The sequence below is a fragment of the Saccopteryx leptura genome, chromosome 10 (genome assembly GCF_036850995.1).
Source record: "Saccopteryx leptura isolate mSacLep1 chromosome 10, mSacLep1_pri_phased_curated, whole genome shotgun sequence".
Classification (NCBI taxonomy): Eukaryota; Metazoa; Chordata; class Mammalia; order Chiroptera; family Emballonuridae; genus Saccopteryx; species Saccopteryx leptura.
Window position 1 is genome coordinate 57,738,801 of NC_089512.1, and position 26,914 is coordinate 57,765,714.

At 40.4% G+C, this 26,914-nt stretch overlaps 1 protein-coding gene across 4 annotated transcripts in view; it reads right to left on the reverse strand.

Moving 5' to 3' along the window:
- DCP1A (decapping mRNA 1A) overlaps positions 1–26,309 on the reverse strand; it is a 62,886-nt gene extending 36,577 nt beyond the window's left edge. For 2 of the 4 annotated variants that reach the window (XM_066350906.1, XM_066350905.1), the window contains exons 1-3: positions 26,128–26,291; positions 22,451–22,491; positions 20,899–21,026 (exon numbers count right to left, since the gene is read on the reverse strand). In XM_066350906.1, coding sequence (XP_066207003.1) covers positions 20,899–21,026; positions 22,451–22,491; positions 26,128–26,262 — 304 coding nt within the window. In that variant the 5' untranslated portion in view covers positions 26,263–26,291. Of the gene's footprint in view, positions 1–20,898; positions 21,027–22,450; positions 22,492–26,127 lie in introns of all 4 variants that reach the window. The other 2 variants (XM_066350904.1, XM_066350907.1) reach the window with 2 other exon arrangements.
- Positions 26,310–26,914: the final 605 nt, after the last annotated feature.

The window sequence follows — 26,914 nt, forward strand, 5'->3', positions numbered from 1 at the left end:
CGAAAAAGAAATATTTATTATACAATACATTTTACAAGCCTTACTTAGGCGACCCCTGTGTTTTGGTTGTTCGACCCCCGCCGGGGTCACGGCCCACAGGTTGAGAACCGCTGCTCTAAAGGAAAAAAATGCCTTTCCCCAAAAATGTTTAATAAAATTAGGATAGGTAAAATATTCAGATGAAAATTACAAAAATAGTTGGGTTTTAGATATTGCCATATCTCACTGAACCTAAGATGTCATTAAGTGTAAGATGAACCATTATTTTATGTATTATCAAGAAAGAAAACTGATATCAATTAAACTAAGAATCAACAGGGACTGTAAGATGCATTCCAAACTGATAGTAAAATGTGGAAAAAAGGTCTTAATTATTGAAAACTAAAGTTTACCAGCCAAACACTAGAACCTTTGTGAGTCTATTGAAACTTAAAATATAGACTATTATATGTCACAATAAAAACAAAGCTTTAAAAACAAATACCAGCTCCAGATCCATCCTATGATCAATTTGTCCATCACATCTTTTTCCATCTTTTTTATTCCCAGTGTGGTGATCGGCACTAAGAAAGCCCACAACAAATATTTGATGAATAGATAAATGAACTTAATAAAGATAACACATAAAAACTATTGCTTACACTTTTTGGATATGGCAAAATAGAAATGCTCAATACATATGTCAAAATAAACATATGGGTAGGTACGGCTTATTGCTACCATGTGTACCCACTGTGACAGTTCTGTCCCAGGTTGTACTTCCTTTTATACCTCCAACCATTCCCTGGCACAGGAAAGGGCGGATATCATTATGCTTTCTTTAAAAAACTCAACTTATGGCTCTGAGCCAGGTGGCTCAGAGGTAGAGTGTCGGCTCGGCCTATGGATGGCCCGGGTTCAATTCCCGGTCAGGGCACACAGAAGTGCCCATCTGCTTCTCCACCTTTCCCCCTTCTCCCCACCTTCCCACAGCCAGGGTTTGAGCTAAGTTGGCCCTGGGTGCCGAGGATGGCTCCACAGCCTCGCCTGAGGCATTAAAATATAAAATAGCTCAGATGCCAAGCAATGGAGCAGCAGTAGCAGATGGGTACAGCATTGCCTGGTAGGGGGCCTGTGGGGTGGATTACAGTTGGGCGGGTGCATGTGGAAGTCTGTCTCTCTGCCTTCCTGACTCTCAATAAAAACAAACAAACAAAAACCCACACAAAAAAACCCCCAAAACTCAACTTATAATTTTGATAAAATTGTAGCTTCACATGCATTGTAAAAAAGAGGTTGCGTGTGAGTTTTGTTTCCTCCAATTGTAACATTCTGTAAAATTGTAATTGAATATCTCAACCAGACTACTGACAATGATCCAGTCAAGATACAGAACATTTCTATGGCCACAAGGATCCCTGCTGCTCTTTTATAGCCACACTCACCTCCCATGGTCTCCCACTCCATCTCTGACCACTGGCAAACACTAGATGGTCTCTATTTCTACAACGTGTCATTTAAAGAATGCCATATAAATGAAATGACATAGTATACAACTTTTTGATACTGACTTTTCTGACAACATAATTCCCCTACCATTCATCCAAGTTGTTGCTAACACCAACAGTTCTTCCCCTCTTCCTTTTATTTTCTGAGTAGTATTTCATGGTACAGATGTACCAATTTGTTTAACCATTTACCTGTTGCAGGACATTTGAGGTGTTTTCAGTTTTTGGCTCTTATGAATAAAGCTGTTATGAATGTTTGTGTACAGGTTTTTGTGTGAACCCAAGTACTCATTTCTTTGGGTTAAATGTCTGAAGTACAGTTACTGAGTCACAGCATTTGCGTATATAGTTTAGTAAGAAACTTAAACTGTTTCCCAGTGGCTGTGGTATCTTATACTTCTACCAGCAATGTATGAGATCTGTTTTTTCTGCATTCTTACTAGTGGGTATACTTATGTAAGTCTATTTCTAAACTATTCTTTCGAATTTTTTTTTTTTAATTTTTTTAAAAATTTTTTATTATTCATTTTAGAGAGGAGAGGGAGAGACAGAGAGAGAGAAGGGGGGAGGAGCTGGAAGCATCAACTCCCATATGTGCCTTGACGAGGCAAGCCCAGGGTTTCGAACCGGCGACCTCAGCATTTCCAGGTCGACGCTTTATCCACTGCGCCACCACAGGTCAGGCTAAACTATTCTTTCGAATTTATTTATCACTCCACCAATATTTGGAATAAAGCCCATCTGGGGCATTATTTTCTATTCCTTTTCTATCTATTGTTGGATTTGCTAATATTTGGTTGAAGATTTTTTTCATTTAAGCTCATGAGGGATAATTGTACATAGCTTTTTATTTAAAAAAAAAATTATTTGATTTTAATGAGAGAAAAAGAGACAGGAACATCAGTCTATTCCGGTATGTGCCCTGACCAGGTATCAAAAGGGCAACCTCTGTACTTCAGGACGATGTTCTCTAACCACCAGGGCCATATGGCCAGGGTGGGTATATAGGCTTTAAAATTTTTTTGTACTGTTTGTTTGTTTTTGTTTTTTCTGGATATTACGGTAATACTGGCTTATAAAAATCAGTTGAGATGTGTTCCTTCCTTTTCTGTTTCCTGGAAGGATAAAATTAGTGTAAATCTTCTTTAAATTCTCCATTAAAACTATTTGGGCCTGGAGATTTCCTTTTCCTGAGCTTTTAAATTATGAATTCAATTTCTTTAATGGAATAGGATTATTCATATTATGACTGTCAAGTTGTTTGTTGTTTATAGTGTGCTCTTCTTATTGCTTTAGTCTGGAGGATCTGTTGTAATAGCCACTATTCCACTATTTCAATTTGATACTGGTAATTTGTCTTCTTTTTGTTAGACTTGCTAAAGGCTTATTAATTTTATTGACTTATTTTCAAAGAACCAGCTTTTTGTTTCACTGATTTAGCTGTTCTTTATTTTCAATTTCATTGATTTCTGCCACCGTCTTTATTTTCCTTATTTCTGTATGCTTTGAGTTTATTCTGCTCTTCTATTTCTAATTTCTTTTTTTTTTAATTTTTTTTTTTTTATTTATTCATTTTTAGAGAGGACAGAGAGAGGGAGAGAGAGAGAGACAGAGAGGGAGAGAGGGGAGAGGAGCTGGAAGCATCAACTCCCATATGTGCCTTGACCAGGCAAGCCCAGGGTTTCGAACCGGCGACCTCAGCATTTCCAGGTCGACGCTTTATCCACTGCGCCACCACAGGTCAGGCCTATTTCTAATTTCTTGAGGTGGGAATTTAGCAGGCTCTCAGCCAGTGCTGCCTGAGGGTGGAAAGAGTTTCTCCTGGTTAGGGCTGAAAAAGTACTCTCCTGGTGGACACTACCGTTCCCAGAGCTTCCAATCTTTTCTACCAGTGTTGCTGCGCTCACCTGGTATTGTTGGCAAGATTCCCATTAGGTTTAAGGGAAGAAGGAGCTGACCTGGGCCACATTCTGTTGCACGGCTAGATGGAGGCTGAGAAACACCAGGCCTGAATTCCCTTATTTTATAGGGAGAGAAGGCATATGACTCCCTGCTGTGTCTGTCAGTTTGGGTCCTACATCAGCTAGTCTTCCTCTTCCCACCTTTCAGAATTTTCCTGATTGCCTCTTATGTTATTTCTGAATTTTATACTTTACAGGGAGAAGCAAAGGGAAACAAGTCTACCATTTTTAAAAAATCAAGTCTCATTATGTTCTTTTATGGATGGAAAACTGAGGCTCATGGGAAGACTAAGTGACTTACTAATAAATCAGAGAAAATGAATTTTTCTATTGTCACTATAGAGTGCAGTAAAACATTGATATACAGAGTGAGTGAATGGTGGCTTCATTTTAATAAATGATGAGCACAAACAGGAATTTTTCTTTACCCTGTTTACAAAGGGGCTGAAAGCTTCGCTGGCAGAGAATCCCCCCAATTACTTTAAAACTACCCTAAATTGTCAGACCTCATGTCTGGCCATGTGTCCAGCAGTTGACTGGATGCACTACCATGAGGCAGCTGAGGCTGGCTTTTGTTTTCCAAGTATTTGAACCTCTGTGAATAGCTCTCCATGCTTGAAACTCATTTGCATAGTCCCTATTCTGTTCACAGAACTCCAAAACACTACCAATGTTTCAAACAGGATCAATGTCCAATAAATAACAAGTAATTTGATTTATTTTACGTGATGCAAGTCAACAGATTAAATTTAGTTTTGACAGCCCAACAGAAGAACACAGAAGCAGCCTCATTGCAGAGGAGATAATTACGTATTATCTACAGCTAATGACTTCTCCAACTTACAGTAAATCAGATTGGGCTATGAAAAGAGTCCATATATGGCAATTACACGCACTCGCGTTACTTTAAATATGCTTCTTCCAACCTTGGCTAAAGAAAATCCAAAACACAAAAGTCCTAACACAAATGATTCCAGTCTTCCTTTAATGCACATAGCCACACAACTTATAGTGATGAAAAAATGTTTGTGATAAGCAATATGCCAGGCTCAGAAAGGAAAAGAGAAACACACTTTTTTTTTTTTTTTACTAAACAGAGGTATTTAAGTATGTTTTCATAGGGAGTTGTAAACCAAAATCTTAGGAAAAAATTCCAGATCAACAATCAAAATAAATCCATCAAAGTTGTCAACTTAAGACAAATCTTCACTTAGGTCCACCCTTTCCTTTGAAGAAATACACTATGACTTAGAAACAAGACACATGCCTTCCGTTCTTGCACATTATCAAGTAAACTGCCAAAACGAGCCAAACACTTTCAAAGGCATGTTTGCAGAAGAAATAAAGATAAGGAAGCCATAACGATAGCTTAATGGGTAAGGATAAGAGTCACACTCAATTCTGCCAAAAGCAGACCTGCAGAGGTTCAGATACCATCCAAGAATCAGCCCTGTCTGCCAACATATCAAATGCTCAGTGCATGCAACTGGCAAGAAGACCCAAAGACCTGCCACTGAGCCTGTCACTGTCACTACTGAGGAGAGACAGACAGGTTCGCCAGATAGCTAAGCCTGTGGAGGACTTGTCTCCAAACCAAAGCTCTGCCTTCTTCCCTCAAAACAACATACACGGTAAGGCCCAATACATTCTGTCAACAATTCACTTGCTTAAACAACTTGAAATAATTTTCCTTGATTAACTATACCACAGAGGATATGGGAATATGGAAAGACGGTAGGCGAATAATGATGGCATCCTGTATTGTAAATGGCCTTTCTCAAGGTGAAAGCACACTAATCATTGGATACCCACCATATATCGTGGGTGTTAACTGCTGTCTCAAGTAAGTCATGTTGAACAGGGAAGTCACTGAAGAGACAGGAGGTGTGACAGGGCATTTAATTATCATTAACTTGTATGTTCATGAAAAATATCAAGATGCAGAAAAGGATATCCAAAATTAAATGTTTCTTTTTCTTTTCAAATGACTGCCCTCTTCTTTTGAAAGTGTGAAAAATAAGACTGACAAAGATGAAAGGTATTTGGATTATTTAATATTGGGGAATTTTAAGAAGCTGAGGCAAGAGTTTTCCATTTCCCTAGACAGCCTGGTTGAACACCCAGTGGCCTATTATGATTCAGTGTGATACTTTACTCTGCTTCTCATCTGGAGTGGCACATGGCCTACACAAGGTCAAAGAAATCCAAATTCATTTGGAGTCCTTATAAAATCCCTTAGACTTCTGGAGATCCTGTGAAATGTCACAAAAACAGAGCTGGGAATCACTCATATGAACATGTTGTCTTTTTGATTCATTTATTATTTAGATTTGACCTACTTTCTAACAGGATTTGAAGAGGCCAGAGATTTTCTCAGTATGGTGCCAAGCACAAAAGGGGGTTTGATAAAAGCCTTTGGCTATGGTGTTCAGAGAAACAAAATTTCTAAAGACAACACTGCCAAAGTCCCCTATACTAGGAAAAAAAAACAGGAAAAAGGGCTCTGAACACAGAGAAAAACATTTACTCTAGACACAAGGAAGACCCTTCTGATTATGAGAATCATATAAGAATGGGACAGATTACATAAACATAAGCCTGCCTTGGCAAGTGAGAAAGCAAATGCCTCTGCCTTGACAGATCATTTACGACAAGAATAAGCCTGGTGGTTCCACAGCAACATCACAAGGTTGGGAAAGAGAAGAGAAAGGCTCTGAGGTGGGGTCAGAACACACCATACAGGAGATGTGGCAGGTGGCAACCAGGCAGGTGAGGAAATGCCACGTGTCTATAAGGCTGGTAGATGTGCTTTAATTACCTTAGCACAGAGGTCCCCAAACTGTGGCCCCCTGAGGCCATTTATCCGCCCCCGCTGCACTTCCAGAAGGGGCACCTCTTTCATTGGTGGTCAGTGAGAGGAGTATAGTTCCCACTGAAACACTGGTCAGTTTGTTGATTTAAATTTACCAGGCCCTGGCCGGTTGGCTCAGTGGTAGAGCGTCGGCCTGGCGTGCAGAAGTCCCGGGTTCGATTCCCGGCCAGGGCACACAGGAGAAGTGCCCATCTGCTTCTCCACCCCTCCCCCTCTCCTTCCTTCTCTGTCTCCCTCTTCCCGTCCCGCAGCGAGGCTCCATTGGAGCAAAAATGGCCCAGGCGCTGAGGATGGCTCCTTGGCCTCTGCCCCAGGCGACAGAGCGACACCCTGGAGGGGCAGAGCGTCGCCCCCTGGTGGGCGTGCCAGGTGGATCCCGGTCGGGCGTATGTGGGAGTCTGACTCTCTCTCCCCGTTTCCAGCTTCAGAAAAATACCAAAAAAAAAAAAAAAAAATTGAATTTACTTGTTCTTTATTTTAAATATTGTATTTGTTCCATTTTGTTTTTTTTACTTTAAAATAAGATATGTGCAGTGTGCATAGGGATTTGTTCATAGTTTTTTTTTATAGTCCGGCCCTCCAATGGTCTGAGGGACAGTGAACTGGCCCCCTGTGTAAAAAGTTTGGGGACCCCTGCCTTAGCAGCTTACTCCTTTTGGCCAAAAGACCACACATCTTAAAACACCACTGAACACTAACATTGTAGAGATAGAGCCCACTTTAAAATATTTAAATTGTAGCCTGACCAGGCGGTGGCGCAGTGGATAGAGCGTCAGACTGGGATGCGGAAGACCCAGGTTCAAGACCCCAAGGTCGCCAGCTTGAGCGTGGGCTCATCTGGTTTGAGCAAAAATTCACCAGCTTGGACCCAAGGTCGCTGGCTCAAGCAAGGGGTTACTTAGTCTGCTGAAGGCCTATGGTCAAGGCACATATGAGAAAGCAATCCATGAACAACTAAGGTGTCGCAATGCACAACGAAAAACTAAGGATTGATGCTTCTTATCTCTCCGTTCCTGTCTGTCTGTCCCTGTCTATCCCTCACTCTGACTCTCTCTCTGTCTCTGTTAAAAAAAAAAATAATTTTAAATTGTAAATATCTATATATTGAACACTGATTAAAAGATTTGGGCCAGGTAATTTAAAAATGTTAATCTGCAAGCTCTTTGTTTTTTTTCTTTATTTTTTGTATTTTTCTGAAGTGAGAAGTGGGGAGGCAGAAAAACAGACTCCCGCATCCCGCATGCACCCGACTGGGATCTACCCAGCATGCCCACCAGGGGGCAATGCTCTGCCCCCCTGGGGCGTTGCTCCATTACAATCAGAGCCATTCTAGCGCCTGAGGCGGAGGCCATGGAGCCATCCTTAGCACCAGGCCAACTTGCTCCAGTGGAGCCTTGGCTACGGAGGGGAAGAGAGAGATAGAGAGAAAGGAGAGGGGGAAGAGTGGAGAAGCAGATGGGCACTTCTGTGTGCCCTGGCTGGGAATCAAACTTGAGACTTCCACATGCTAGGCTGACGCTCTACCACTGAGCCAACCAGCCAGGGCTGGTTTGTTATTTTAGAACTTGGTCCCCCTCTAAATTAAATTAAGTCAAAATATTTACCAGCAATATTGCTTCCACAATATCTGTTAACATAATCTCAGTACAGAATCCAGACACATGAAATGACTGCTGAACTTTTTTAGGAATTAAGAAAATAAATCTAAGAATATCACAACTGATCATTTCTACTTATAAATTTTTGTTCTTAAATAACACAGCACATCTCACGAGGGTTTTATCTCTGCTGTTAGGATTTACTGCCATTATTGCTACACAGTATCTGCCACTCCCTAAGTTAGGAGAACGTCCCCTAAGTGTGCGCAGCAAGTGGCCCTGCAAATATCATTTTTATGTATCATCAGGGACAACAAAGGGTGGGAAGCATGGCTCTGGGCCTCCATGGAATTGGGTTCTTGTTTCCTGGGCTTCTAAAAATCTACAGTTAGGGTTTTGGAAAACAGGTCAGATAGCAGTGTAAGAAAGAAGGCAACTTCTCTTCTCTCCTTTCCCTAACCTCTCACCTACATATAATCCTGTCAATTTTCTAAGAGGTCATCCAAACTGGGGCTGTAAGGCAAATGCCCACAGGGTATAAAAACCTAAGGGGTGGAATCCGTGAGGCTGTGGTGAGCCGTCCTTCACAGCTTTGGCCATCAGCATTTGCAGGAACGCAGGTGCTGCGTCATCACATGACATTTTGTCACAAGAAAAGGTAAAATTCCAGGTGTAGGAGTCTGTGTGTAAAATATCCTAACTTTTAAAAATTGGTAGCAAATGCTTATCCTAGTCTTCCTTTTAAAAAAAGAAAAAGCTGAGCATGCCTGTGAGCAGTGCCTGTGTAAGCAGTGCAGCTCTGCCCGGACCGTCCAGGGCACCGGAACCTCAGTGCTCCGTCTGGAGACTCACTCTGCCAGCTCCAGGCTGGCTCCAAATCTTCCTGGACTAGTGTTATTCTGAAGTTCAATCTTTACCTCCACAATGAACTTCATCATGTAAACACAGGTGAAAACCTATACACATATCCATTAAGAACACATTTCTACCCCTTAGCAACAATTGTTGCTTTCTTTGAATTCTCAAAGAGAAAATATTAGAGATAAATGGTGTGGTGTGGCTAACTTTTAAAATCTTAATAACATCATAATATAAAAAAAAATATTGCTTTTTACCTGACAACACTATTGTAGGGGGGAAAAAGCCAGTAATTTACAAGGCATAATGAAGAGAATTTGCTTTGAAAATTCTAAAATGTTTATGGACTCCCAAAGTTAACAAAAGGCACCTGGTAGAGGTTCTACTGGAATACTAAGCAGCAGCCCACAGCAGATAGAAAGCAATTCAGAGTTCTGAAATGTCTGACCTAATAGTGTCTCCCAGGTCAGCCTCGGAGTCTAAGTCACTGTATTTTCATAGTGTTTTTACCTCTTCAATCTACAAATGTGGCAACAGCAAGGCTCTTTCCTTATCATAGTCCAGAAGACCAGACTAATGCAGTTGCCACAGATCCTTTCTCCCTCACTGATTACAGAAACTACCCACCACAGCAGTGCTGCTGCTGATGGGGGAAGACGGACTGCCTTTCCTCAGGCTAAAAAGCCCTGTGCTGAATTCAAAGATCACAAAGAATGAACTGTGGAACTTTAAAAATTGTTTATAAATTCCTCTTTGAGTTAGGAGGTAGAACTCACATTTTTTGACTTGACAAATTATAAACTTCTCTTGCAAGGAAATTGCCAGCACTGTGCTTTAAGTCTGAAGATTCATGCCAAATGCCAACAGCCACCTACCATCTCTACTGTTCTGAGTCTTGCCCTTGAACTGAGAAAGGACAAGCAGAGAGAGAGAGAGAGAGAGAGAGAGAGAGAGAGAGAGAGAGAAAGGGCACATACTACAGTATTTCTTCTAAAACTTTCCATTTGGCAGCTGCACTTTCAACACTATGGAAATGAATCTCCCTGCTTTTTCTAGTGATTTAATTTTAATTAAAAAATCTCAATATCAAGGGACTGATGCCCGATACAAAGGAAAAGTTGTGAGTGAAGCGGAAACAAAGAGGTACTTCTCACAGGCCTCTGGAGGTAAGTTCTTTAAAATGTTCAAAAGTAATAATATTTTTATTTTCAGTTGTTCTTGTTATGGAGATTTTTTTGTTGTTAAGCAGGTTATGGAGCAATATACTTTTGTTCATTTTCCCAGAAGTACTTTTGGATATAGAAAACATTTAAAAATATAAACATGTAGAGTTGTTCTTGTCTCTCTGGTGACAGATTTTCATTATTACTAGCCTAATCATTCAAATTTACAACTGAAAACTCTCAAATTACAGATTTTAAGAAATGAATTTTTACCATTAATTAACAGGGTTGTTTTAGGAATTAGCATAGCACTGGGATTAATACAGTAGCATATTTTATTAAGGGTCTTGACCCTTACCCAGAAAGGCAGAGCTCTGGCACTAGAAGTTCTAACCAATTTTATGACTTCTACTTATAATTTTCTAAAAAAATACAATAGAACCTAAGGACAAATAAAATTCTTTAAAGCATACAATAATTTCAATCGAAATGGTATACAGCACCTGGTAAGTGCTTGGCAAGTGACAGGTATTTAATAAATATCCCCAAATTAAGACATGTGTCTGAGTTAAAGCTTGTCTGTTTAACAACAAAGGAGCCCTGGCTGGGAAACTTGGCTGTTAGTGCATTGTCCTGATACACCAAGGTTGCGGGTCCAAACCCCCAGTCAGGGCACATACAAGAATCAACCAATAAATGCATAAATAAGTGGAATAACAAATCGATGACTCTCTCTCTAAAAATCAATAAACAATAATTTTTTAAAAAACAAAGTAAAAGACAATACTGAAATAGTTTTTGAAAAAGAAAATTATTACATGCCAGATTTGGTTTTGTAGATCTTAATCGTCCACAAACCTTTATCTTACTACTTTCAATTAACCAAGTTATACTGTAAACTGTTTAAATGTAAAAAAAACAGTTTTGCTTGCTTTTAGCATTTTGTTAATTCAAACACCTGATTAAAAAAAAATTGCCCAGCATCTACCTTACAAAATATCCTTGGAGCATTTCATAACAAAGTCATAAGTATATACTATGTACACAAAAATTCCAGGTTACCACTTTCATTCTGAGAGGAGCCCAGAGAATTGGAAATCAAAGGACTCCTGACACATGGTCTTGGGGAAAAGATCCTTCTCAGAGAAACATAGTGAGGTATGCTGCTTATAGCAGGTGCTCGCCAAATGCCTGCCAAAGGAGCAGTGAATAATAGAAATACATATTTCTTCACTGCAGAAAACTGGTCTGTGGAGATAAATATCCTATGATGAGGTCAAATGTACAGATCGTGCATCTGCTTTTTCATAGGCTGGTCTCTATATGGAGAACTAACTGTCCTAGTATCATTTACTGAATAGAACATTCCTCTCAGAATTGTCTCTAGGTAGGATGGGGGTCAGATTTTAAACTACTGACCTAATAATTTTATTGTTTGTGAGTCCATTCAGATCTATTTTATTCCTAAGTTAGTTTTGTTATACTGTTTTTTCCAGGAAACTATATAATTAAGCTTTCAACTTTCAGGAAAAAAGTTCATAGTGGTTTCTGTTTTTTAAAAACTGTGTATTCTCTACCTTTAGTTGCTGTATATATAGGGTTCGTATATATATATCCTGTATATATATATTCCTAATATTGCCTAGTATGCCTTCCCTCACTCTTTTTTTGTGGTTGGATTAAACATGTCATAGGGGAGTTGCGTTTTTTTTAAAAATTTTGTGGATTTGCTCTATTGTCCTATTGTAATGACTACTTTCTCCAATTTATACTCATCTATATTTTCCTTCATCTTAACTCCCAGTATAATTTATAGATTTTTAATATTCTGTATGTATTTCTGATATATACTAGGTACATACCAGTTTGGAATTGCTTTATCTTCTAGGTAATTTACTCCTTTTATCATTATGTGGTAAATTTACCCCTGATGTTTTTACCTTAGAATCTATCATGTCTGATTGATATCACCTTGTTTGGTTGGTTGCCCGACATATCTCATTCTATTCCTTTTAATTTTTAATCTTTTTTTTTTTTTTTTACAGAGACAGAGAATCAGAGAGAGGGATAGATAGGGACAGACAGGAACGGAGAGAGATGAGAAGCATCAATCATTAGTTTTTCGTTGAGCGTTGCAACACCTTAGTTGTTCATTGATTGCTTTCTCATATGTGCCTTGACTGTGGGGCTACAGCAGACTGAGTGACCCCCTGCTTGAGCCAGCGACCTTGGGTCCAAGCTGGTGAGCTTTGCTCAAACCAGATGAGCACGCGCTCAAGCTGGTGACCTCGAGGTCTCGAACCTGGGTCCTCTGCATCCCAGTCCGACGCTCTATCCACTGCACCACCGCCTGGTCAGGCTCTATTCCTGAACTTTCAACATTTCCAGGTATTTGAGTTTTAAGACTTTTGAAAGCAGCACAATTTGCAAATTCTGTATCTTTACTGAATTTCAGAATATATCTTTCAACTGGCAGGTTTAGCTCACTTAACATTTTTTCTAATTACGGATTTATTTCTGACATTTTACTTTGGGCTTTCTATTTGCTGTGGTTTCTATTTATTATATTCCAATCCTGCTTTGTACTGGCTTAAAAGTTAAGACATTCTATTTATTATGCAGTGTTTACCCTGAATCTTTTGAACACACACAGCTGGATTTAAAAGTCTGTGATTAACCAACTTACCTCACCTCCATCTTAGGCTGCTTTAGATTTCAACAGCTTTTATGTTATTGCTGTCTAGTATTATTCTTCACCTTTTTAATACTACTCAAACTAGTAATTTTATTGTTTTATACAGTCAATGATTATTGTGATTTACCTCCTTTTCTTTGTTCATTATTTCTTAAATTTCATTTCCTATTTCTGTGCTCATTTTCTTACTCTTAGACTATATAACCTTTAGAACTGCACCATTAAATTTAAATAAATACAATTAAAAATTCAGTGTCACTAGGCACATTTTAAATGCTCAATAGTGACATGTGGCTAGTGGTTCCCATACTGGACAGTGTTGCTTTAGAACAGGGGTCCCCAAACTGCGGCCCCAAGGCCATTTATCTGCCTCCGCCGCACTTCCGGAAGGGGCACCTCTTTCATCGATGGTCAGTGAGAGGAGCATAGTTCCCATTGAAATACTGGTCAGTTTGTTGATTTAAATTTACTTGTTCTTTATTTTAAATATTGTATTTGTTCCCGTTTTGTTTTCTTACTTTAAAATAAGATATGTGCAGTGTGCATAGGGATTTGTTCATAGTTTTTTTTATAGTCCGGCCCTCCAACGGTCTGAGGGACAGTGAACTGGCCGTGTAAAAAGTTTGGGGACCCCTGCTTTAGAAGTAAGTGCCTTCAGCAACAGTCTACTTGGGATAGCTGTTTTTGTTGAAAAAGTCTTTATTTTGCTCTCTTGAATTACTGAATGTTTTCCCCTCAGTATTCTCAATACATTATTCTATTGTCTTCCAAATTCAGTAGCTGCCACTAAATATTCTGTCTAGTTGTTACTCTTTGTAAATAATCAATTTCAGGCAACCTTTGGCTGCTGCTGTCTCTTTGCCTTTGATGATTCACCTTGTGTTCAGGTTTCTATTTATTACGCTTGGGGATTTATTCCACTGCCTACATCAGAGATTTCTGCGTTTCATAGATTTTGGAAAATTCTCAATCTCTTCAGATACTACCTCTCTAAATTTTATCATTCTGAAATTCTTCTGTCATCTGTTAAGACTTTCCAATTTCATTCTCTCTGTCATACTTTTCATCTCTTTCCCATTCTGGGATGCAGTCTGAATACTTTCTTTAAATGTCTCTTCCAGTTTCCTAATATTCTTTCTAATGTTGAGTCCAGGTACAGATTTTATTTCAATAATTAAAAATTTAATTGCTAGAAATTTTACTTAGTTATTTTTTATACCTGTCATTTTATTTTACAATCTAAACCTGACATTTATATCCATTAAAGTCTCTATCTGGTCATTTCATTAAAATTTTTGGGAAGGGTTGGTTAATCCTGTTGTCTGCTATATCCTACCTCTTATTGACTATAAATTATTTCCTTATATATTTAGTAATTTTGAAGCATGAAACTTATTAATGCAATCCCTGGGCAATTTAAGGATGTGTCCTTCCAGAAGGGTTTTGCATTTGCTTTGGTCAGGTGTCCTAGAGTACTCACCAGTTGAGGATTAATTATACATTAATTTTTTGGCCTAGGTAAGAAATTACACCAAATGCATGATACAACTTAAACTCCAAATATGAATGAGGAAAAGCTCATGGTTACAATTTTTAGGGGAGACATTTGCCCTCTAACTCAGCCCAGACTGAGGTAAATAAGCTTGCCTATCATCTTCCTAGTTGGTGGGCCAATAATTTATTATTATGTAGTTTAGTAGGGGACCTGGATGTATGCTGGTGTGTCTCAGCTCCAACTCTGCACCTCATTAGTACTCAAGATCTTGTCTCCTGATCCCATGTAATTACAATGGAGTATTTGTATTAAGGACAGCTCCCCATCCCCAAGAACCCCTTAACAGCTAGCAGCCAGAGTCAGCTCACAGGCTTTCCAGTTTAGCTTCCAGCCTTTACTTTGATGCCGGCCCATTGCAATATCCACTATTTCCTTTTTGGCTAAGCTTGCATTTAATATTTCATATAGCATTTCTAAGTGTAGGAAGATTTTTCTGTCATCCTGCTGGGCAGGAGTTGAGGGATATTTTCCTTTTTTTTTTTTACAAAGACAGAGAGTCAGAGAGAGGGACAGATAGGGACAGACAGACAGGAACAGAGAGAGATGAAAAGCATCAATCATTAGTTTTTTGTAGTGACACTTTAGTTGTTCATTGATTGTTTTCTCATATGTGCCTTGACCGTGGGCCTTTAGCAGACCGAGTAACCCCTTGCTCAAGCCAGCGACCTTGGGTTCAAGTTGGTGAGCTTTGCTCAAACCAGATGAGCCCACGCTCAAGCTGGCAATCTTGGGGTCTTGAACCTGGGTCCTCTGCTCTATCCACTGCGCCTGGTCAGGCAAAGGATATTTTCTTTGATGTGCCTATGCCCTACAACGCCTAGAAGTTCAGTCTACAAAGAATGATTTTATAATCCAGCTAGTAAAATGGATTGTTTATAAATGAAAACAGAAGATCAGCAGATTGGTAGTAATGCATATGTTTACACAGCAAAGGAACTATTTTTTTCCCCAACTAACCAGAGATAAAATTTAAACTCTCACCAATTTTTTTTTAGGGAGATTAAAACATTATTATATTAATATAAAGTTTTAGCCAGGAGGGTGCTATGTGTTCCACTATTCTGACAAAAATGAATACCAGGCCCTGGCCGGTTGGCTCAGCGGTAGAGCGTCGGCCTGGCGTGCAGGGGACCCGGGTTCGATTCCTGGCCAGGGCACATAGGAGAAGTGCCCATTTGCTTCTCCACCCCCTCCCTCCTTCCTCTCTGTCTCTCTCTTCCCCTCCCGCAGCCAAGGCTCCATTGGAGCAAAGATGGCCCGGGCGCTGGGGATGGCTCCTTGGCCTCTGCCCCAGGCGCTAGAGTGGCTCTGGTCGCAATATGGCGACGCCCAGGATGGGCAGAGCATCGCCCCCTGGTGGGCAGAGCCTCACCCCTGGTGGGCGTGCCGGGTGGATCCCGGTCGGGCGCATGCGGGAGTCTGTCTGACTGTCTCTCCCTGTTTCCAGCTTCAGAAAAATACAAAAAAAAAAAATGAATACCATGCTGTGAGTACTACACTTATTGGGGTGATCATTTCATAAGTCATATAAATATCTAATCACTACATTGTAGAACTGAACCATAATACTGCATGCCAACTGTAACTGAAAAAAAAAAATTATAAAAAATGAACACCATGACTTACTGATCAGAATTGCTCCTGTTGAGCTTTAAAAAATTTGTACCCTCTAAGATTTCCCATTTTAACATATATATACTTTCAACTTGTCATAGCTCAGGCTGTCTACTAATGGCCCCTTCAACATCTAAAAATAATATCTGTAAAGATAAGCAGAGTCCCCCGTTTGTTATGCTAGTCAGAAGGGATGGGAAGTCTAACCTATGGTGGCGTAGTGGATAGAGCGCTGACCTGGAACGCTGAGGTCACCAGTTCGAAACCTCAAACTTGCCTGTTCACAGGTATATTCGAGAAGCAACAACTATGAGTTGATGCTTCCCACTCCTCCCCCACTGCCTTGCTCACTCTCTCTCTCTCTAAAATCAATAAATAAAATCTTAAAAAAAAAAAATCAATGCAACATAATTTAATGACAAGATAACCTAGACATGTTTTCTTTGAATATATGTACCCTGATTTATTAATGTCATCCCATTAACATTAATAAAAATTTATTTAAAAAAAAATTATTTAAAAAAAAAATTAAAAGGAATTTTAGCATCTGTAAAAAAAAAAAATCAAAGGGACCAGAGGGAAAGGGGATGATAGAATGGGATAAACTTGAAGGCAAGGGGGAGGGTGCTGTAGGAAGGGGAGCAAGGGAGATGTTGAGGGGAATATGGGGGGAAGGGGAGATGCATTCAGGGTGACCCTAGAATCTATGTAAACACAATTAATTAAATTTAAAAAAATGAAGTGATAAGAAGAAACCCACTATGGGCCTGGGTCATGAAAGAACCAGAATAATATCAAAGTTTTTACGATCCTTTCACTAATAAGATCATTTTGGACTTCAGTCCAAGATGGAGATGTGGTCTTTAATATGTTATGTTTGTTGCCTGACCAGGCGGTGGCGCAGTGGATAGAGCGTTGGACTGGGATGCGGAAGACCCAGGTTCGAGACCCCGAGGTCGCCAGCTTGAGCGTGGGCTCATCAAACCAGATGAGTCCAAGCTTACCAGCTTGGACCCAAGGTCGCTGGCTCGAGCAAGGGGTTACTCGGTCTGCTGAAGGCCTGTAGTCAAGGCATATATGAGAAAGCAATCAATGAACAACTAAGATGTCACAACGAAAAACTGATGACTGATGCTTCTCCCTCCATTCCTGTCTGTTTGTCCCTATCTATCTCTGTCTCTGTAAAAAAAAAAAAAGAAAAAAAAAGTCATGTTTGTTAAGTGTTTGACAAAATCCCTCCACAAAATGATACCCTTTTAAGAAACATAGGTCAGAACAGTGGTTTAAATGATTTATCCAAGATTATAGTCAGTAAAATGGCAAAGCCGGCCCTGGCCGGTTGGCTTAGTGGTAGAGCATTGGCCTGGCATGCAGGAGTGCCGGGTTCGATTCCCGGCCAGGGCACACAGGAGAAGCACCCATCTGCTTCTTCACCCCTCCCCCTCTCCTTCCTCTCTGTCTCTCTCTTTCCCTCCCGCAGCCAAGGCTCCACTGGAGCAAAGTTGGCCCGGGTGCTGAGGATGGTTCCATGGCCTCTGCCTCAGGCACTAGAATGGCTCTGATTGCAACAGAGTGACGCCCCAGATGGGCAGAGCATTGCCCCCTGGTGGGCGTGCCGGGTGGATCCCGGTCAGGCGCATGCGGGAGTCTGTCTGACTGCCTCCCTGTTTCCAACTTCAGAAAAATACAAAAAATAAAAATAAAAAATGGCAAAGCCTAGAATAGAATTCTTGTCCGCAAATTAAATTCCATGCCAGGAGTGTTCCCATGGCAAAGCCACTGTCAGGGATATCTTCTGGAGCCTTTGTATCTAGAAATCATTTATAAATTTTAAAAGGACTAATTAAGTGGGAGGTGTAAGAATTTAATCCAAGGCTTCTGAAGTGCTTGTTCATTTCAGGTATGGCACAGCAAAAGGATGTGTTTGAACATAATTTCCTTGGTTGCACTAATCACATTTCAGATGCTCTACAGTCACACATGGCTGGTGGCTGCTATATGGGACAGTATTGATGAAGAACACTTGCATCATCACAGAGATCTACTGGACAGCCATGCTGTGGAATGTGGACTGACAATGCAACTGCATTGTTGCAGTGGGATAGAAAGAACTTTGGCTTTGAGGCTCAATAGACCTAGATTTGAATTCTCCCTCTGTCACTTATAACCTCTGTGACTTGAGCAAGTTTCTTAACTTCTCTTGGACTCTTGTTTTCTCATCTGCAAGCTGGGAATCAGAAATAAGGTGCTTGGAATATCATTTTGATTAGCAACTACAGAATCTGCAGTCTCCCCAACCCTCACCGCAGCCCATGGGGTGCTGTGGTTGCCAAAAGACCCTTGCACAATATATAAAAATATACTGCTGCCCAAGCTTCAAGAGTTACCAAGCCTAAACCCTTGATTGGGGTAAGCATTTTCTCTGTAAGATTTCACCTTTTTTGGGGGGCGGGGATGTATAAATAAATAAAAATAAAAAACAAAAGAAAACAATTTAGAACTCTAAAAACTGCTTTCAGTGAAAGAAGCTGGATCTGAAGGTATAGCTTGAGTAAAATGGGTCAGGTGTCCTGGTGGTATTTCCCACAAGAAAATGACAGAAGAGCAGCTACAGAATCAGGTATAATTACCTGTATACACAACCAGACACTAATTAACCTTTTATTTAAAGAACAAATCCCTGAACAGCTCAACAACTTGCTGATCTGACAACTTTCTACTTTTAAGATGAGACAGACAAGACGTACACTACTCAAGAGAGGCCGTAACACTCCCAGATCACCTTATGCTGTCCTGTCACTTCTCCCTGATACAGCTATTCCCTTAAATATTTCCCCAAGCTCCCCTTCTAGACTTTCTATTATACCCACAGCAGTGTACTAGACCTTTTCGGGCTGAAAACAAGCTGACATGTTCTTGAATTTCTAATTAGCAATATCAGAAACTGTAAGGCCCATAGAAGATGATTCAGAGCCTCTATTAGCCAGGAAATGAAACAACCTGCTTAAGTTTTCTGTTTAACTAAAAGAAACCTTTGTTTCAACATCCTGTTGAAAATCTCTGTAAAATAAAATGCACTAAAAAAGAAACAGAAAAATTAATTAAATGTATTAGTGCACTTTCTGCTCAAGAATAAGACAATAAACATTTCTGATGACTTAAAATCTTAACATGACAACAAATTAATCTATAATACTAAGACTACACTTGGGTTAAAGTTATAGAATATTGATAATTTTATGCTGACTTTAGGTTACACAAGTTATTTGCTAGATATTCACAAAAAACCCCTCTAGCATTAGCATTTCTTCCACAAATGAACTGTAGAAATTTTCCAGATAACTAAAGTTCTGATTATCTAATTTTGGTTAATCATGGTTTCATTATATTTGGGTTATGTTGCACTTTCAACTTTAAGAGAACCTTTACTTGTGAAAGAAATACAATATAACTCACTTCAGGCTTATACTAAATGATAATTAAGTTCATGGGTCTCTGATAATTTTCCCTATTTTTTTTCTTTTTTTAGTGAGACAGAGAGAAGGACAGATAGGGACAGACAGGAAGGAGAGAGATGCAAAGCATCAATTCTTTGTTGCGGTACCTTAGTTGTTCATCAATTACTTTCTCATATGTGCCTTGACTGGGGGTTACAGCCAAGCTAGTGACCTCTTGCTCAAGCCAGCGACCTCTGGGCTCAAGCTAGTGACCATGGGGTCATGTCTATGATCTCATGCTCAAGCCAGCGACTCCACCCTCAAGCTGGCGACCTTGGGTTTTTGAACCTGAGTCCTCTGTGTCCTAGTCTGACGCTCTATCCACTGCACCACTGTCTGGTCAGGCTTTCCATACTATTTTAATGATCAAAATTTCCTTAGGAGCAATAGCTTAATTAAGGTAGTTAAGATAAAAATCAAGACAATTCCTCTAAAAAAAACAAAATACAAACAAACAAAAAAAAACAATGGATGTGTTCTTTTGAAGAATTTCTGCTCTAACAGAATATTCAGCAGAAAAAAAAATAGCTATCTGAAATAATTCTACTGTTAACATTAGTTTAAATAAGTCCATCTGAACTTACAGGTATTAAAAGACATTCCCAGTATGTCCACAGAAATAAAAAATCTTAGAGATAATTCAATTACTTATCAAATAGTTTATTGAAAAGAGACAGATTTCATTTCACTTACACACTAAGAGCAAGTTAGGGAGAATTTGGGGCTTCTAGCTTCAAAACCGAACTCACTATATCTCATTCAGGGAATTAAAAGATGCATAATTTCTAGTAGTTTATTTTACTTTATACTGAAGACATTCCCCCAATACCAGTAACCTCCTAGTCAAGTAGAATTCAAATACAGTAACTTTTACTTTTTGAGTCCTCACTCATATAATCATTACCAATACTGAACGACAGGAACCAAGCACCACATACTTTTCAATACGTTACATCTTGAAAGGACCACTCTAGCTTTGCCGACTATATCTAACCATTCTTAAGAGTCTATAAAATACCTGAAAGGATCCTGGACTATGAAGGGATAAAAAAGTTATGATCCTCACTTTCTAACTGAATAGCTGTCACTCACCCGAGTGTCAGCTGATTTAACAGCCTGCCTACCCCACACAGGTTACTGTATGATTAACGCTAAAGTACACTACTTTAACATATTGAAAAACACTGTTATCAGGGAAAAGACAGTATCTTCTCTGTGGATAAAAACACCAGTGTCTGCTCCCATCCTCTATCTCTCAAACTAAGTCCCATTGCTCAGGGGCATGGGCAGTCAATAATTCAGTGTCACAAGAAAAACAAAGGGTGAAACTTAGTTTCATAAAGCCAGTAACAAGAATACAATGTACCGCTATTATATGAAATAGTTAACTAAAACACATGATTTATTATACACAAAAGTGTTTCAATTTTAGAAGCCCAATTTAAAAGATCTGATCTTACAGAGACTAATTTATAATATAAATGGACCAAAAAAAATTTTTGTAACTTAAAACTCCAAAAAATAATGTATTGATAGATGCTAAAGTCACTCAATTTTAATTGTAAATATACGAACTGCAGTAAAACAAATATACTTACAGCTTGCATTTCTATATAGAAGAAAAGGTTCATGGAGCTGAAATTCCAAATCTTTATTCACTGGTTCAACAAGATTGTGCATATTCAATCGATTCACAATGGTAAAACCATGGTAAGGTGAAGCTGACCTTAGATTTAATAGAAGAAAAAAAATCTGTAGTCATTGTTAATTTGCAGAAATGTTATCTACTTCTTTACTTCCATTTCTAACAATGAATATATTGTTGCATTATACAACATTAACATTTAAAATTGTAAACAAAAATATTTAAGTCACATCACAACCCTCTTCCTCTCAGAATCTCCAAAGACTCAGTCTCTTAGAGCAGGGGTCCCTAAACTTTTTACACAGGGGGCCAGTTCACTGTCCCTCAGACCGTTGGAGGGCTGGAATATAAAAAAAAAACTATGAACAAATCCCTATGCACACTGCACATATCTTATTTTAAAGTAAAAAAACAAAACGGGAACAAATACAATATTTAAAATAAAGAACAAATAAATTTAAATCAACAAACTGACCAGTATTTCAATGGGAACTATGCTCCTCTCACTGACCACCAATGAAAGAGGTGCCCCTTCCGAAAGTGCGGCGGGGGCGGATAAATGGCCACAAGGGGCTGCATGCGGCCCACGGGCCGTAGTTTGGGGATCCCTGACTTAGAGTAAAGGGCAGTCCTTATCAATAGTAGCTCCCCCTAAAAAAGCCAAAAAACAAACATATAAATATACAAAAACAAAAACCAAATGTTGGTCATAACTCCCGCTGAATCCCCAAGCTTTAGAAACCACAGGAAAGAACCAGAGCAAGATCTAACAGGGATTCAGGAAAACAAGAACCTCCACAACTATCTTAAGGATATAATTACTGCCTGGCTTGTGGTGGCACAGTGGTTAAAGTGTTGACATGCCATGCTGAGGTCGCCTGTTCGAAACCCTAGGCTTGCCCAGTCAAGGCACATATGAAAGGACATGATTACTTAGGTGGTCAGTTACTTTTAGACCACAAAACTTGCAGTTTCAAACCAATCAAATTTTATGATAATTCTCAGAAAAGTTGAAAATAAAAAATATGCAAACACACTGTATACAACCCAGAACTTTTATGGATGGGTTAGAAAGGGGACAGAAGCAGAGTCATAGAAGATAGCCTCTCATTTAGTAACCACAGAACAGCAGGACTGACCCTTCAACTACATTATTTTGTAAAGCTACTCCGTATATTTTTCTCAACTATGTATCTTTCTCAATAAAAGGGAAAGAAGAGAGGAAGGCACCTGTTTTAGACTCATTCATTACTAAAAAAATGTTTTCTATTTTGAGATGGTTTTGCTAATTTCCTAAAAAAAGTTCTAGTTCTGTTTACTCTGAATCACAGAAAGACTCAAAGAGGAGACACAACTTGGTTAGGATCTTACAACTAGAGATGAATGAATACTTGAAGGGTCAAGGAGGAAGGAAGGTCCCCAAATCAAATGTATGACAGGGTTGAACCACTTCACATGACATTGTTCACCATGAGATTAAAAAAAAATATTTTTTAAAAGCTTACCTTCGATATACAAATAAGGTCCCTTCTATATCAGTCTTCTCCTATAACAGACAATGAATCATTTAGTTTTCCACCCATAATTCAACCCCAAATATTGCAAAGAAATATTTCATGTCTAAGAAAAACTTTTTTATTTTAAAATTAATCACTTTTGAACGGGTCAAGTAAGTCTCTCATTCCACAAACCACTGTTACCAGTTTCTTTTGTATCTTTTCTATACTACTGTTGCATATTAATGTACATGCAATGTTCAATCAAGCAACATGACTGTGTCGGCAGCATTTCCATTATTCTTTCTTAAATTTTAAAGAAGAAAATCCTGGAATTAGCTTATATTTTATTTAATTATTTTATTTTTTAAGTGAAAGGAAAGGAGATAAGAGAGACAGACTCTCACATGTGCCCCAACTGGGATAACCTGGTTACCCCTGTCTGAGGCTGATGCTCTGCTCATCTGGGGCCAATGCTTGCAAAAAAGCTATTTTTAGCACCTGAGGCAGGGGCTCCACGGAGCCATCCTCAGTGCCCAGGGCCAACATGCTTGAATCAATCAAGCCATAGCTGCAGAAGGGAGAGAGAAAAAGAGAGAGAGAGAGAGAGAAAGAGAGAGAAGGGGAAGGGGAAAGGAGGGAGAAGCAGATGGTCGCTTGTGTGCCCTGACCAGAAATTGAACATGGGACTTCCACATGCTGGGCCGACACTCTACCACTGAGCCAACCAGCCAGGGCCAGCTTTTATTTTTTAAGCTATGTTTTAGCCAGATTTCTAAATTTTAAAGACAATTACTGTCAAGCCAAAGCATTTGAAATCTTGCTTCCTGGTATATGTCATCAGTTTGGCTCAAATAAAATCTTATAAAAGTTAAAAAGTATTACTATCAAACAAATTAGTTATTTTTAGAATTTTCTTGAAGAATCAGAAATACAGAAACTATCCTCTAACTTAATGTAATTGTCATACATCTTAACAACGACAAAATTAGCTTAAAGTGAAATGTTTTGATTAAGAAAGTACAAGTCGGCCTGACCAGTGGTGGCACAGTGGATAGAGTATCGATCTGGGATGCTGAAGTCTCAGGTTTGAAACCCTGAAGTTGCCGGATTGAGCACAGGCACATCCACCTTGAGCACAGGCTCATCCAACTTGACCACGGCTCAGCCAGCTTGAGCAAGGGGTTGCTGGCATGAGTAAGGGGTCAATGGTTCAGCTGGAGCCTCATACCCCCAAGGCACGTATAAGAAGCAATCAGTGAATAGCTAAAGTGCCAGAGCTATGAGTTGATGCTTCTCACCTCTCTATAGAGCGTTGGCCTGGCGGGCAGGAGTCCCAGGTTCGATTCCTGGCCAGGGCACACAGGAGAAGTGTCCATCTGCTTCTCCACCCCTCCCCCTCTCCTTCCTCTCTGTCTCTTTCTTCCCCTCCCACAGCCAAGGCTCCATTGGAGCAAAGGTGGCCCGGGCGCTGGGGATGGCTCTACGGTCTCTGCCTCAGGCGCTAGAATGGCTCAGGTTGCAACAGAGCAATGCCCCAGATGAGCAGAGCATCACCCCCTGGTGGGCATGCCGGGTGGATCCCGGTTGGGCGCATGTGGGAGTCTGTCTGACTGCCTCCCCGTTTCCAACTTCAGAAAAATACAAAAAAAAAAAAAAAAATTGTTTTTAAAAACACTAATAGCCATATTAACCTGCAGTTTGCAGGTAAGATAGAACCTAAACATTTAAATGTAATCAACAAACTGTTAGAAAACTTTAAATGTTAGTCATATCAAATTTCATTTGAGAGAAAAAAAAATGATTAAAATATTTATCATCTTGATTTCTTCGAATATTGCCCTACCTTAAATATCACCAAGGAACTTCTCCTTATTAAGGATTCAGAGGCTTTTTCCTGCCTTTCATATGTGACTAGTATAAGAAATTGGTAATCAATATCTCACAGTGAAAGCAAACTTGTTCCAAACAAAACATTGTGCAAGGTCACAACTCAGTGTAAAACAAAGAGGGAATATTTTGGTTACATGTGCAATAATCCAAATGAACAAACAACAGCAAACTATTTTTTTTAACTCAGGTTACTACAGTTTGTATTTCATATTTAAAGCAGAACTCCACAATTAAAATGTCACAATATTGAAAGTCTGTGAAAAATTAGAAATAAGTTTGTTGGTAAATAAGTCTCTGCCAAGTGTTTAACATTTGTCTGCAATCCATCTCACAAATTTATATGTACACCAAGAAAAAAAAATTATTCAGAACAGCTGAAACTAAGCCAACGTCTAAAATAATTTCACTTCATCTTAACTTTTAAATGCCAAATAATTTTCACAAAATTACTGGTTAAATAGAACATATCTGCATTATATAGTAAAGGACATGCTAGCCTGACCAGGCGGTGGCGCAGTGAGTGGATAGAGCGTTGGACTGGGATGCAGAGGATCCAGGTTTGAGACCCCGAGGTCACCCTGAGGTCGCCAGCTTGAGCGCGGGGTCAACTGGTTTGAGCAAAAGCCTACCAGCTTGAACCCAAGGTCGCTGGGTCCAACAAGGGGTTACTCGGTCTGCTGAAGGCCCGAGGTCAAGGCACATAAGAGAAAGCAATCAATGAACAACTAAGGTGTTGCAAAGCGCAATGAAAAACTAATGATTGATGCTTCTCATCTCTCTCCGTTCCTGTCTGTCTGTCCCTGTCTATCCCTCTCTCTGACTCACTCTCTGTCTCTGTAAAAAATAAATAAATTAAAAAAAAGTAAAGGACATGCTATAACAATAATCATTCAAAGTTTTGTTAGTATAGTAATATTTCTTAACTGAAATGTGAACGTCAATAATTATGAATTCAATTCATCAAATATTTACAGATTATTTCTAAGAAGGACCAATTACTAGAAAACAGGAAATTATGCTCTCATAGCAATGAACAAAACTTCAAATAGGGGGCCAACAAGTCAGTGAAAACAGACTGAAGGTAACTTTTTCGGACTCCCTCTGTTGCAAAAAAGACAAAGTATTTCGTCTGATGGGAACACGCAGGGGTGACATCACCAGCAGCGTAGCTGGAACGGGGCACATTTACAGGGTCTCTTTTCCAAAGGTTTCAAGGGAATCCAATTAACATGGATGCTTTAAGTGCCTTGAAATCTTTCCCAAAACTCTGGAAATATACTGCATAGTTCGATAAAACCTGGACTTATCCCCACCTCCTCTCAACCAAGAATTGAAACTAACTGGATTTCAAGCTTTACATCCAAATGACCTACCTCTGCGAAGGGGACTCTTATTTATGTGTATTTAGGGGGCGGGGTGAAGGAGGGGCATTTACTTTACAGATCATGTATATGCAATCTAATAACTCTCACCTTTTCAGGAATCTTTCTGTCCTCACCGGCCTCATATTCTCTAACACATCTGCAGAGAAGGCAAACCGCCCACATCCCCGGACCCGACCCCAAGGGACTGATCCTCCTCTAACTCGACCCTCTGTAGGCTTTCCCACTGGATGTCTTGGGCCTGCTTCTCCAGCTCCTCTTTCCCAATCCCTGGGTCCCCAACACCCCTCAGGCGTCGGCCATGTCTCTCGGTCCCTGGCCTTCGGCATCACCCCCAACCCAGAAGGTGCGCGCGGCCCCTTTAAGAGGCGGCGGCCGGGCGGGCGACCTCAGTGGCCTGGCGGCACTCACCCACTGGTTGGCCTTGGGACAGAAGGTGTATAGAGCCACCTGGCCCGTGAGGTCTGCGATGCTGGTGATGTAGGGGTCGTGCTGCTTCAGGGCCGCTAAGCTCATCTCCTGCCCAGCTCTACTCAGCGACTCCATCTTGAATTCTCGAGCCGAGCCCCTCCGGAGGGGGCGGTGCCGCGGACAGGAAGGTGCCATCAAAGCAAAGTTCCCCTAGCTGCGTCAGCGCCCTCACTTCCGCCTCTCGGCTGGGCCTCGCGGCAAGACGGTACGGTAGCTGTGATGCTCCGCTGCTGCGAAGCCAGCACGGCTTCCGGCGCCGTTAGGACCCAGCGGGCTTGGCTGCGCGGCCGTCCTGTGGAGCTGGCTGGCGCGTCCTTCCGCGGACTGAACGTCCCACCTCAGGATCCGGGCTGCCCGCCTTCTCTCGCGGAGCTCCTGCCCGACGAGGCTGAGACGGACGCGGCCCTGCTTCGGCCGGCGGCTGGCGGACAGGGAAGGGCTCCGCGCGGTAGACCGAAAAACCTCGCTGTGGCAATCACTCAGCGCTTAGAAAGCACAGTTAGCAATTTGGTATTTTCCTGAAGGAAATTTTTGAAAAAGCCGAAGTAATCGGCATGTAACCAACCAGAAGTATCGGAGTTCGTGTCGCCTGTCTCCAGTGCAGCCAAATACTAAGTAGAGGCAGGGATTGAGTCCTGCGGGCGCTTGATTGAGACGGCGGGCACACCGCAGCCTCCGGCCCCAGCCGGCCTTTTATAAGCCTTGTAGTGTAAGGGGAAGGAGGGGA